This window comes from Pezoporus wallicus, unplaced genomic scaffold (genome assembly GCF_028554395.1).
Source record: "Pezoporus wallicus isolate ANWC-B61680 ecotype Strahan unplaced genomic scaffold, APGP_CSIRO_Pwel_v1 contig_593, whole genome shotgun sequence".
Classification (NCBI taxonomy): Eukaryota; Metazoa; Chordata; class Aves; order Psittaciformes; family Psittacidae; genus Pezoporus; species Pezoporus wallicus.
The window spans coordinates 24,599-38,098 of NW_026642342.1; the positions used below are offsets into that span (position 1 = coordinate 24,599).

The 13,500-nt window shown below is 43.8% G+C and overlaps 1 protein-coding gene across 8 annotated transcripts in view; it reads right to left on the reverse strand.

Annotated features, from left to right (window-relative positions):
• DGKD (diacylglycerol kinase delta) overlaps positions 1–13,500 on the reverse strand; it is a 65,236-nt gene that overhangs the window by 3,296 nt on the left and 48,440 nt on the right. For 6 of the 8 annotated variants that reach the window (XM_057429266.1, XM_057429268.1, XM_057429267.1 and 3 more), the window contains 11 exons: positions 13,396–13,492; positions 12,537–12,644; positions 11,824–11,937; positions 11,290–11,424; positions 9,075–9,226; positions 8,191–8,302; positions 7,935–8,027; positions 7,452–7,571; positions 7,008–7,125; positions 5,668–5,798; positions 991–4,541 (listed from right to left, as the gene is read on the reverse strand). In XM_057429266.1, coding sequence (XP_057285249.1) covers positions 4,452–4,541; positions 5,668–5,798; positions 7,008–7,125; positions 7,452–7,571; positions 7,935–8,027; positions 8,191–8,302; positions 9,075–9,226; positions 11,290–11,424; positions 11,824–11,937; positions 12,537–12,644; positions 13,396–13,492 — 1,270 coding nt within the window. In that variant the 3' untranslated portion in view covers positions 991–4,451. Of the gene's footprint in view, positions 1–990; positions 4,542–5,667; positions 5,799–7,007; positions 7,126–7,451; positions 7,572–7,934; positions 8,028–8,190; positions 8,303–9,074; positions 9,227–11,289; positions 11,425–11,823; positions 11,938–12,536; positions 12,645–13,395; positions 13,493–13,500 lie in introns of those variants that run through there. The other 2 variants (XR_008974898.1, XR_008974899.1) reach the window with 1 other exon arrangement.

The following is a 13,500-nucleotide window of genomic DNA, read 5'->3' on the forward strand; positions in this document are numbered from 1 at the left end:
CTCCCCATCTACCTGTTGGTTTCCAGACAGCGGAGCTATGATCAGGATGAGCAGCAGTAGAACCACTATGTTTAAAACATCTCTTCTTTTGATGCCTGCAGATACACAGATAGTAAAAATAAAACTACATGATGTCTTCTACTCCATGCCAATTAAACCAATGCAAAGAAATGTTACAACAATCACAATTACCATTTCACTCCTTTCTAAGGAACAGCTTTAAGCTTCTGATGCAACTCAGGATAAAGCCATTTTATCACAGAACAATTTTTTATTAGCTGGTTTTCACCAGATGGGCATTGCAGCCCTCTCACACAATGAAATCAGTAACAGAATCTTTACTGGAAGCTCAGAAACATGTTTACTTAATATACAAGAAAAACTTATTTACAACAATCAACAGTAAACTATGTACAAAAAAATACAAGAGACATTTCCATGGTAATTACTGTATAAATTAACACAATAAATAGGAGGGAAGCAGGTCCCATTCTTAAGGCACAAAACCTTCTTCCCAAGACTGTACAGGGATTCACTTGCTTCCCTATGCTTTTGACAGGATCACAGGAACGGCGGGGAGACCCCTGAGGAACAACGGTTGGTAGATGGTGATACAGACATGCAGTCACTGCTGACAGTTGTAGAAAAACATCATTTTTCATCCTTTCCTTTTTACAGTACACACATCTTAAGATACAAAATGTTTTGTGTAAACAGGTTTGTTTTTTTTTTTTAATCACATAGATAGTATGCACAGTTTTAAATAATACTAAAACAATGAACAAAGCTGTCCGTATGATTTGAAAATTTCCCGGGACTGGCACTGAAGGCCTCAGCAGAGATGGAAGCTCCTGGGTGCTTGTGTGGCTCCAGCCAGGCCAGCACCTCAGGGCCAAGCAGCACAGCTCCCCTCTGCTGCGAAGAGCTGGCTCCTGCTGCAGCAGGGTATGTGTGCTCTCACCATTAAGATCCCACAAGCAAAACCAGCCCTCCCAAACATAGCCCAGAGCAGGACACTGCTGAGAGCTGCTTCACAGGCCAGACCTCCCTTGAGTCTCCATTGCATGCAATCCCATTTCACTGAAACATCACAACACAGGGTACGTTATTGCCCAGAATCTGCCATTAAAGTTACATATACAGGGCAGTGCCAGAATGTGAGATAATGTACTACAACCTCTTTCCTAGCAAAAGAAACTGTATGCCCAGCTCACTTGCAGACACTGCCCCAGTATCACTCCCAAGGGTGAGGGATAATAAACAGAAGGTGCCACATGGCTTTCACATGAGGAGCAGTTTTCAAGAGACTAAACATACGTGTGACATGTCCACTTCTAGCTTCCCTCAAACTGGTGGTTTACCCAAGACTGCAGCAGAGTCTCCTTTTTGGCAAAGCAGCAGATCTTTTACTGTCCTATTTCTTTCCTGAGTTTCTCTCCCACAGAAAATCACCAGTTGCCATTAAAAGGAACTTGGAATAATGTAGCCAGAAGTTCAGCCTAGTTCCCTACTTTGCAGGTAGCTCTCACTGATGTTTTGAGACAAACTCTCCTCATCTAACCACAAAAACTCTGCAACAGGAATCTGCATTACTGCAAGACACATAGAGCTACAACCCTTTTGTTTGTTATAAATCTTAATAAATATGCAAAGGCACCCAGGTTAAATGCAAACCCCATTTTTTAGATTTTAAAAGAAGGCAGAACTCCCTCCCCACCTCTGGTAAGCAACAGACAGGAATATACTGGCTATGAACCCTTTGATAAAATGTGTGTGTACACAAATAAGATCTGAACCCATAAACACAACAGATCACAAAAAGTAAAATAAATGACGATTGGCCTATGCAGGCATCATCTCTCATAGCAGACGGCAAATGGCCATCCGGCCTCAACAGATATGACATGAATTAAGGAACATGACTGAATATAAAACCTCTTTGGATTCCCCTATTACTCTGAGCAGAGAGGAGCTGCTTCTACCAAGGCAAGAATTTAATCCCCCAGGAATTACGCGAGGCAAGCACATACTGCTTATGCATCTTTAACCATGAGGTTGCCTGGAGAAAGTTGACAGTCAGAACAGCTCCTTTACCATAGAGAGGAACACACAGAGATCTCACCTCTTCTCCAGAGCTATCACCTGCCCTGTGCTCCCTGCTGCGCTCTCCTGGGCAGGCACACAAATGTCCTAACCATGTATGCTCCTGGGGTCAGGCAATGGGGTGCACCTTACTGTCACCAGGTCTCCTTAGTGTAGGTTCCTCCTCATTTCCATGCAGACTCTGCTCTGTGCCTTAACAAGCAAGTGGGCAAGTACAGTACATCTACAACTCTTACTTATCTGATACCTCAGGAATTCAGCGCAGTGAGGGGGCCTGTACTGATAAAGAAAAAATATGGCTATTAAGGCAATTGCCAATGTATAGATAGGAGACAAATTCAGGGGAGAGCTAAACACATTTCTTGATCAGTCCCCACAGTATTTGTAGCAGAAATTTTGCTAGCTGGATCAAGCATGTTTAGTCATCTGTTAACTTCTCATGAGCAAACCCTGACACTCACTAGGCTAAGAGGAGACACGGATGACTGACAACTAGTTAAAAACAAATAGAGACAGAATAGTCCATGGTGAAATCTTCAGAATGCAATGGAGTTTGAACAGCATGAAATCAGCCCGTAACCTTTTTAAGCTGCCAAGTCTTCACATGAGATCACTTGACTGTTTAGACCAGAGAGCTGATGTAAGTTAGATAAAATCCTTAAAAATAACAAAGAACAATGATGTCCTTAAAAAATTATCTTTTATGCCACTGCGTATGTGGCTATTTTTCTGTCTGCAGCTTTAGCCAGACAGGTCCCACTGTGTAATAATAAAAAAAATAAATAAATACAAAATGACAAAGTAATTAAAAATTTCTGCTGTCTCTCCAGCTATAGAGCACTGAATGTCCCCAAATTCCCTTTGCAGTGATAAACATGGCAATGTAACTACGCATGCTGGTTTTCAGGTTTTAACAGTCACTCAGCTGGGGTCAGGCAGTTCAGTGGAAATTTGAAGAGCATCTAGGAACTCTGATTCAGAGGCACTAATTTTTTCATGCTCCACTGCTGGTGGTACCAAAGCCAATTTACCAACATACTGCCATTTTCATTGTGATGCTCATCTGCTCAGTAACAATCCTCCTCTCAGTGCTCTTACAGGAGCTCTGATGTTTGACAGCGCACTGTATCTCCCTCAGGGGTACAACCCAGGAGGACTGCACCACCCTTATCTTTTGGTATCCATCTTGGAGTGAAGAAGCAAGGCAGCAAGAGAGAGAAGCAAGATGGGAAAGCCACTAAAGGGAAGACAGGTGAAAAGGTGCAGGTACTATAGAGAAATCGTATCAGGGTTTTTTTTGGTGACAGAAATAGTCTTCTGTACTACAAGCTGAAGTAAAGAAACAGCTCTGCTGCTTATGGCCACAAGGGTAGCACTAAATGGGCAGGAAGATGCTCCTGGACATTGCCAGTCATGCTGCTCCCTCCGCTAAGACAAATTGTTCCATATCTCACTCCATTACACTACACTTCTCCACAGCCCAAGCAGCTAGTTAGCATTCCTCTCCCTTTCATGTGGTCTCCTGAAGATGAATTCAGATGGTGGAATGTCACAGCTGATCTCCTGTAACCTTCTGGCTCTCTGCAATTTTATCTTTTCTTACTGCCAGGAATTGTTCACAAACAATTGTTTGTGATGCCTGAACACCTAAAGGTTGTACCATTGCCACTGGCTGGAAGAGGAGAGCCAGGTCCAGCGGAAGACTCCTGAAGGTGGTGCAAACTGCTGTTTGAACCACATGCATTGTTTGTTGCAAGGCATAAGTGAGTGAGAATCACTGGGTATTCATCAGCAAGAGGTCTGTACTGGCTTTGAACTTCTGATGCAAATCGCATGCAACTACAGATGCATTAAAAAGTGAATATTAAGATACAAGGACAAGCTTTGTCCCACGTAAATGCTTTAACCATACAGGTGCGACACAGATCAGGGGAAAAGTTTTGGGTCTGAAAAGACTGTCAGATGCTCCTGAACTAAGACTGGCCAATATATCTTTTGCCCTGAATAATTCTACTGTGATGAAGTTATCCAGTAAAGGTAGCTGTGTTGCAGTTCTCAGGAGTCCTGCACTGTCACTGGAACCAGAACTTCCCATGTTGGATGACACAGTTCTTCAAACAGCAAGTGAATTCTCTTCCGGGAGGCTCTAAGTGGCTGCAGATCATTTGCCTCTTGACTGAATACAGCCGTACCCCACAGGAAAAAAGGTAGCACCATGCTTGGTTGATATGAGCCCTGAACAGCTACAATTTGGCTGTTCAGTAGAGACAGTTGTGAGCACATCTCCTCTGTGAGGTGACTGCTGTGCAGTTAGGGGGAATGGTAGACACAAGCTGTGAAAACAGAGGTTAAACCTCGCTGGCAGGAATACTCCGGCTCAGCTCCTTGATCCCATGCAGTATCCTCTTCATGTGACCTACTTTGGTCACACCCAGGTCCTGGAAGAAAAGAGAAAACCTTACCTTAGGTGAAAGGTAGGGGGGAAGTTGCAGGTGGCCAAGCAATGGTTACAAACCTAGTCAGGCAGTTATAGAGAGGGGGAAAACAACCAGAAAGATTACAAACCTGAAGGTTATAAATAGAACCTCAAGCCATTTGAGTGTCAAGAACTATCAGAGCATGACAGGGTAATAAACAGAGAACAGGCACAGAGCAACAACTGCAGAAATGCAAATTGCTCTGACTGTTAAGACCAAAGCAAGAGAACAGAAAAGAGCATACAGATCTCAAGGGCCTAAGCTAGGAGCCAAAACATGCAGGAGGAACCAACCAGTCACATCAAATAAACATATGAACACTTGGGTACCATGCAGCAAAACACAAGCTGTAGCTGGCTGGCATGCAGAGGAACCAACTACACAGATTTGCTACAGCAAACCTCAGAAGGGGAAGACAGTCAAAATCACAAATGAAGACCCCAGGGACATTCAGCAAATGCCATGCACTACTTTACAACAAAGTATTTTTCTGCAATGTGCAAGTCACCAGAGTGGTGACATAAGTCTTTTGCGCACGCAAAGAACCACCACTTTCAATTTTTCTCTGTAGAGAAAGTATCTCATGGTTCAGAGATGAAAACTTGCACAGTGTGGTTACTGAGCACTATTTAAAAAGATCCTCTCCATCTAGCAGCCCCACCAAAAACCACAACCATTTTTTGTTCTTGTCACAAAGAAGTGTGCTGATCTGTTTGTCCAGTCACTGCAACACAAGAACCAAATTTTCCCAATCACAACATGTTCTGCAAAGATGGCACAGTAGCGAAGTTGAAATTTTCCAGTCCACCATTAAAATCAGAGACTCCCAGGAACACTAACTACACAGACTGTGTGCTGCACTGTATTACATCTTCAGGAAGGTGTGATAGGATTTGACATACTGTCCCTCAAGTAGCTGTTCTACCTGCCTGCTATTAAAAATCAGCTGACCTCAAATGGTGAGAAAACAAAACGAGGCCGCAATGAACCTGGAATGAACAGCGGGCAGACCACTTCCAAGCACATTCAGCACAGAAGATCATGCAGATGCAGCTGGCTATTTCTCATGAGCCAATCATGAAAGTACCTTGAGGTCCCTCCGTTCGAGGTGCAGGAGCTCAGAGCCCCGGACGTCATGCCGGATGAAGATATCCTTATACTCACAAAGACTGAGATGCTCAAGCCAGGCCGCAACCTCCTCCGTTCCCCAGAGGTGAACTGTCAGAGATGGAAAAGCAGGAGTGCATTGAGTACCCAGAATCCCAGAAGACAGTGAGAGATGAGGACACCATCAGCACTCAGTGCCAGAAAAGGAGGGCAAGCAGTACCACAGCCTCAAACCAAGGGGAGGGCAAGGACTGGTAGCACGATCTACTCTATCAAAGGAGGTAGGGCAGAGAAAGGTAAGAGGCATTCTCTTAAGCAGAGGCTTGCTGCAGTAAAGCCACAAGAAACATTGCAGGTTTGTTTTAACGGGATTGGATATGGTTTTAAAGTTTACCATGTTTAAGGAAAGCAAGTTCATTCCTTTGCTTACGATACAACAGATTCATGAAATATGTCATGAAGAATCCAGCACAGATTAGTTTACTATTACATACAAGCACTTGTGCTCAGAAAATGTAATGGCAACCTCTCTCCCATTGTTTGAGGCAGAGAGGAAGAGTTCAGACCTCCATTTTCTTGCACAGCCTCTAAATGAGAGAATAAAGTTCCCAGGTTCTGGGAGACAATAAATGAGCACCAGCCTGTCAAACAGGAGACTGTACCCAGAACTCTGTGGCAGAGGACAGTACCCAGGAGCCCACAGAACAGGTAGGACTTCTGAAGTTTAGAAGGAAGTCTTCATAAGGAGAGTATAAACCAAAAATCAACTAACCCCATGGGAAAGAAAGCTTTTTTGTTGATTAATAGGCAGTTTTTATCTACTGATCAGTAGGATTCAAGGTCAGGGTGCACCTGTGGTGACGCTGATCCCCAGACAATTAAACATGAAATTTGATTAAAGCCTGAGGGTGAATCAATAAGAAAAACATCATTAACTATCACAAAGAATTCAGAGAATTAGCAGTGTAAAGACTGGAGTTGTGCGGACTTGGGCCCCACAGTCATTTTGGTATCTAAAATGCCAAAATTCTCAAATTCACTTCACTAAATACCCCTAAAATATCCCTAAAAATATCTGGACATAGGCTGAATTCTTCAGAGGGTACCGCCTGTTTCTGCTCAGGAATATTTGTGTTGTACTGGGAGATTTAGACAGAATGGAGCAAAAAGCTGCTTTGCCACACGAGAAAGACAGACTAGACTTTCAAGAAAAGGCAGATTCACATAAAACAGAAGAAGAGCACTTGAGAGGAAACAGAACAGCTAGGGGTGCGACCATACTGATGTGGCAGAAACACAGTGAAGAAACAGACTTGGTACCCGGCAATCCCATGCTACTATGAGCCTCCTTATTTTTGTTGTTCTTCTCCTTTTTGAACTTGGTCACCAGCCGGAATTTGCCACTGCGGCTGCGTTTAGAGTAATCCAGCATCTGGTTCTGTAAGAGCAAAAAGGGAAAATCAGGCAGAGTCATACATTGACTGGAATGGACCAAGAACTGTCAGGCTCAGCTCCCTGACCTTGTAAAAGAGGAAAAATATTTCTAAACTCATTCTGATCAAGACAGGAAAGGAAACAGGGAAAGTTCATCCCATGTCAGGCAAGGGACCTTAGCAGGATATTACTTTCTTTAGCCCTTGGGAGTCAAATTTCCTTCTTAATGATTTTCTCACATCAGTCATATTATTCACGGGAAGTCAAACACTCAAAGCCAACTAGTGAAAAAGAGAACAGCTAGGGAAATATAGTCTTGGTCCTCCTCACCTCTTCATCACAGGGCTCCATAAGCTGCCACAGCCAAGGGATGTCTGCCAGTTTCCTCAGCTGGAGGTCCATGTCCGCCAGAGCTGCTTGGAGCTGCTCCTTCTGTGGAGGATCTAATTGCTGGATCAGAAATGGAAGCAAAGCAAAGTTAAAAGCCATATGGTGCAACGCACAATCAGGCTCATGCCTTGAAATTCCTAGCTAACAAATCAGTTCCTCCTTTTAAAAGGAAATGCGCAGCAGGCACTCTGCCTAGACATTACCAAGTTAACAATCTTAATCTTTTCTGCGCTCCAAACTCCACACAAGTCAGTTTGACTGCTCATCATGCCTATGTAGCAACACCACCCTAATTCCTGGATGGTAACATTTAAACTGACTTGTTACAAAGACAAAGAAGATCAAGACCACTTGCTTGCCAAGGCAACAGTAGGAGAGCAGAGAAAGGGAGAGGCTGCTTTACTTCTGCTTTGTGCTTCTTACCAGCGCCATCTTGCCTGAGAGCAGCAGCTCTGTCTCATTATGCAGGGCTTTGACATTATTCACCATTTCTACCACAAGGCTGCAGTTCAGACCCTGTAGGGAAGCAATTCGTGCACAAATTAAGCCTGGAAATGCAGAGGTCTGAGCAGTCAAAAGGAAAAAGTCCTAGATAAGCAAGTCCTACTTTTGGTCAACCAGAAAGGAAAATGAGCTATGGAACAAAGACAAAATGGGAGATGCCAGGTGAGTGAAGTACCTCTGTAGACTTGGATTTAGCGTAGACCTTGTCCATAGACTTGGAGCTGGCATTGACAGCATGGGCAAGCTCCTGTTCCATGTCCTGATAGGATTGGGCTATTTCCCGAATGCTAAAGAGAGAATTACAGATTTCATCAGCATATGCTAAAAGCAGAAGTTCTTTTCTGACTGGGTATCTCCTTTGAATACCCATCTGAATGACAAGAGCAGGGAGAAAGCATGGGAGGAGCACAGCCTCTGGCAAAGCAGAGCAATTCCCCCTGCTGTAGTGAGCACGCATAGGCAAAGCAAGGCAGATTTCACATGAGCGGCTCCAGGTGTGTATTCAACTCTGCACACAGGTTGGGATCAGTTTGAAAAATGACCTAGATGCTTTAGTATGGCCACAGTGATGGGAAAAACAGCTGCACGTATACAGGTTAACTAAAACTTCTCTGATGGGTCTTTGGGAATTTTCTCTCAGATGCCCAGATCAAGGAGCTGAATGCCCAACTAAAGGATGAGGAGATCAGCATACAGTGACTTCCTCCACAAGCCTTTGCTGAGCATCAGGGGTTATAAGAACTCATCATCTGAGCTCCTAGAGAAGTCTTTGTTTCATTCTTGATAAAAATCATTGATATTCAAAGATAATGGGCTCCTTCACAATTAAAGGATTCCTGCTGGCTCATGAAAGTAACTTTTGTCCAGAATGGCCAAAGGAAATGTATTCAGTTTCAGTCCTTGTGCAGCTGGGACAGTGCACAATGAATGATGCTACTACGCGCAGTGACATGGACCAGCACTACAGAAGAGTGAACAGAAATATCTCCAGAAGGGACTAGGAAAAAACTTCAGGCACCAAAGGAGGGCTCTGTTAACCAAAAGCAAATTGAGTCCCACCTGTGGATCAGAGCACCTGCAGCTTGACCAAACTGGTTGATCTGGGTGGATTCTTCTTCGGACATGATCTCTGGTTGCAGAGAGAAAGAGGAGGGTCGGGACAACTCACACTTCTGTTTGTCCTCCCAGGACTTCAGGGTACTCTCAAATGCCTAAAACCACAGCAAGCAAACTATAAGATACCTTGTAAATATCCTATAAAAAACAATAGCTGTGCCTATGCCTGTAAAACATGTAGATCTGGTATAGACACTTCTCATTGCAGGACTCAGTTATTCAGATACTTATAACTTTGCTAACTAGCTGTCTGGGCTGAAGTTTTCCGTGCCACATGCTTGCCTTGGCTCAACTTTTCCTTAAGGCCAGTTCTAGTCAAAATTGCAGGCCAATTCTAAGGGCCAGACCAGCAAAACCGACCAAATCCCCACTGGTGGCAGCCTTTTCTTTGAGTAGCTGTATCACCTCTACAGTATTACTGTGACATCTCAGAGCTGGAAATTAAGTATGTTCAAGGCTCCTCTTTATCTAGAAGTAAATTGTGCCTCCCTGGTGAGCGAAGCAGCTCAAATCAGAACTAGGACCTGTCCCACTTACACCCTTACTGATATTCCTGCTGGAATATTGCTGGAATATGCATATATATATATTTACATATGCAATGGTGATCTCAAGGATGGCAGGAAAAATAAAGATAAGCCCACAGTCAAGCCAAAAACTGAATGCTGCTCTGCAATACTGGAATCTCTTCCTCAGCAGCAACTCCATGCTTGCAAAACTAGGTTTGGAAGCAATGAGGAGTGGGATGGCACAATCATAGCCATGTCTTCAGATGGCCTAACACACAGCACACTCACTACAGGACTTGCGTGTCCTCTCTACCTCTTTGTGCTTCACTCCACCTCTCCCATCATACCCACATGTAGTCTGACTCTCCTTTTCTCCCTCCCACCTTTCCTGCAGGAATCCTGTCTCTCCTCTCTGCTATCTCCTTCAGCCACTCCCCCTCCAAGTCTCCATGTGATGCTGCAGAAACTCTCTCCAGGAAAGACTGTGTGCACTATTCCTGTCTCATCCTCTCCCACAACATTTACATCAAGGGGTGATAGGACAAGGAGCAGTGGTTTTAAACTAACAGAGGGTAAATTCAGGCTAGATACAAGGAAGGCATTTTTTACAATGAGGGTGGTGAAGCACTGGAACAGGTTGCCCAGAGATGTAGAAGCCTCAAACCTGGAAACATTCAAGGTCAGGTTGGACAGGGCTCTGAGCAGGACTTCCCTGCTTATGGCAGGAAGGTTGGACTTACTGACATTTAAAGATCCCTTCCAACCCAAAATATTCTGTAATTCTATGATCAAAATGTCCTTTTCCAGCTCAAAGCGTCTTGGGTATTGCCCTGACCTACCATAACAGGGGCTCTGTACGCCCACCTTTGCTTTCTTTTCATACCACCATACTTGTAACTTCCTGCCAGGCAATGTGCCTCAGGCCTGTATCAGACTGCTTTCCTTTTTTCCTCATCATTGATCTCTCTTTTCATGTTAGGCAGCAGGTCCTTTATAGAGGACTTTGATTTGTTCTGGAAGCTGGGTAAAGAGGTGTTATGCTGGAAAGTATTAACAGCTGCTATCAACCAAACTGTTCATATACAGAGCTGTGAGGAACTATAAAGCCTGTCTGTGACACAGCAAGGCCTTTATCCTTTCTTTTAGCTTTACACCATTCAGGAATACAGTAAACCAACTAGGACACTTCCTTATGTGTTGGTATTCATCAGATATATTTGAAAATTATGACATGAGACAGACACATGCTGCTGAACAAGGCATAAGGCAGTGCTTTACTTGGTCAAGGAGGTATAAGCCACATGTTGAACAATAATGAGAAATTAAAACAATGAGCAGTTTTCTCTAGACAATCCATGGTACTCAGTGAGGCAGGCATCCTGTGGAAAAAACAGCATGCAGGCGTGTTAAGAAATGCTGTCCCAAGGTACCTAGACAAGGAAGCAAAATAAGCTTGCATAAACAACCTAACTTCTGTGATTTCCCAAGTGGAGAATGTAAGTTTAACCATGTTCTTTCAAAAAAAAACCGTTATGGGATGTAGCAAAATACACTTCTTAGATTCACAGAGATAAGCTCACCATGCTCCCTGAGAGTATATGCCATCGAAACGTGTCTATACTACACAGTATATGCAAAGCTGCTCTTACCCTGTCTCGGGTGAGGGTTTGTGCCCTGTTCTTATGAACAATCCAAATGTAACCTGGAGGCTGGATCCAGGCTTCTCCATCCACTTGCACAGGAACTCCCTCTTCTCCAAGGATTACTATCTTCACTGTCCGACACTGTAAATGATTGAATCAGAGAAGCTCTAAAATGTGGTTTTCCAAAAGCATGAGACATTCTCTTTCTTTCAAATCACTTCCCCAGGTACTGTATCTTTGGTGCTACTAGAGGCACATGTGCCTGAGTGGCAGGGTATGCCTTGCCCTTGTGCAGCAGGGACCATTTGCTGCGTGTCTGGACTAATCTGTACTTGAGTTGCAGGTCTAACTCCTACCAAATGAGTGCTAGCAAACAATTATGTGCCCAAATTGCCTCTGAACATGCTCATTTTCAGCCCTGGTAGACGCTTTTTCCATGGACCAGAGACAGCACAAAGGAGGTCTTTACTGACTGAAACTGGCAAAAATATCACAAAATGGATTATGGGAGAGACAAGAGCTAACAAAAGCAATTGATACCTGTGCAATTCGATGATGCTGTAGGTTTATCACCCGTGACACTGCCATCTGCATGCTACCAAACACTGCTACCACCTCCAAAATCTTGTCATCAAAGGAGGGGGCTGTAAATGTCTACCCAGATAAAAAAGAGAGAGAATTCAGTTGATATAGAGCTCTGTTGGAGACCTTTACCCCCTTTCTGTGCAGATCTGGGGGTTGGCTTTTAATCATACTATTTAATCTGTATAAAATTAACAGCTGAGGCTAGAGGGTAAAGATCTGCAGTGAGAGAAACAGGAGCCCCAATACTGTCACTAGGCTTCCAGTGACAGCTAAAGTATAATTCAAACACAAAGGCTGTAGGCCACAAAGCAATCATTATTCTTATGATATTAGGCACTTTTTCATCTCAAATATACGTTTCTGAATGGATCTAACTCCATTTCCCTTCAAGGGACTTTACCACTCAGGCAGTCTGAGGACAAGGTGAATCTAAAGCACCTCCTGGAAGTCCAAATGGTCTGGTTTTGTTTGTTTGTTTTCTGAGTCATTATAGCCTGTTGGGTGTGAAGCTGCTGAAGACTGGATTTCAGTATCTTACTCATTTCACGTAGAAAGTACGTGCACCCAGGTCCCTTGCCCTCTTCTTCCAAGCAGTACTCTCAGGGGCTGTCCCTTCAAAAGCAACAGTAAGTAGAAACATTTCCCGTACTGCCTTAGATAATACTCACATCATCTTCCTTGGTTCCCCCCCAGAAGTTGGTGCCTCCTGCATAGCTGGGAATGTTGAGTACGGCAATTCCCTGGAGACTGGGCAAAGGGATTGGCCTCCCATCGCACTGCACAGAAAAGAAGGCAACATTACTCTCAACACAGCAGGACATAGCCCCCCCTGCCAGAGCACACGCTCCAAGAACAGAAAAGAGCCTGCACAGCTTAGTAATAAATTCGATTTTCTCCAGTTTACTCTTGCTTTAGCAGGGTAGAATGTATCCACTCATGTCTCAAGAACCACATCTCTTTTGTCAGACATGGATTTTAGAGAGATGCTGTTGCTTCTTTTTGCCAAACAGGAATAGGACACATATGAGACGCTTGGCAAAGTCTCTTGGTTTATTCCTTAAGAAAGGGGAATGAAAGTCCTGAAACACCTATGCAGTCTGCTGTGATAAGGGTCTCTTCCACAAGCTACCTCTTTATGCTGTACATGGCCTATACAAGAATACTTCTTTTCTAGTTTGGTGCACATTATAGAGTAGTTACATTCAGCGCTTTACACTGCACCTACTATCTAAAATGATGTATTCACATAAGATACCACATGTAACAATCTTACCTGTGCTGAATACTGAGTGGGGACAGCTAATACTTTCCAGCAGAATGACACTTTATGGGCTGAGAATACAAGTTATCTTGCAGAATCAGAAGAAGCCACTTTTAGCTAGCTCAGGGTGAGATACAGCAAGTACATTGTATCAGGCAGGCAAGAAAGAAATACCCTAATGTCAGCAAACAGAATCACTACGCCAAAGTCCAAGTGTTTGAAGGGCATCCCAGTTTTAGGAACAGAAGAGAATGCTAATTCCTCACCTCCAGTAGGACTTTCTGCTCCAGATTTTTATATGTTCTGTGTAGGAGCTCCTTGGTACCCAGTACTCCGTACCACATCATGTTTTTAGTACGACTTCTAAGGGG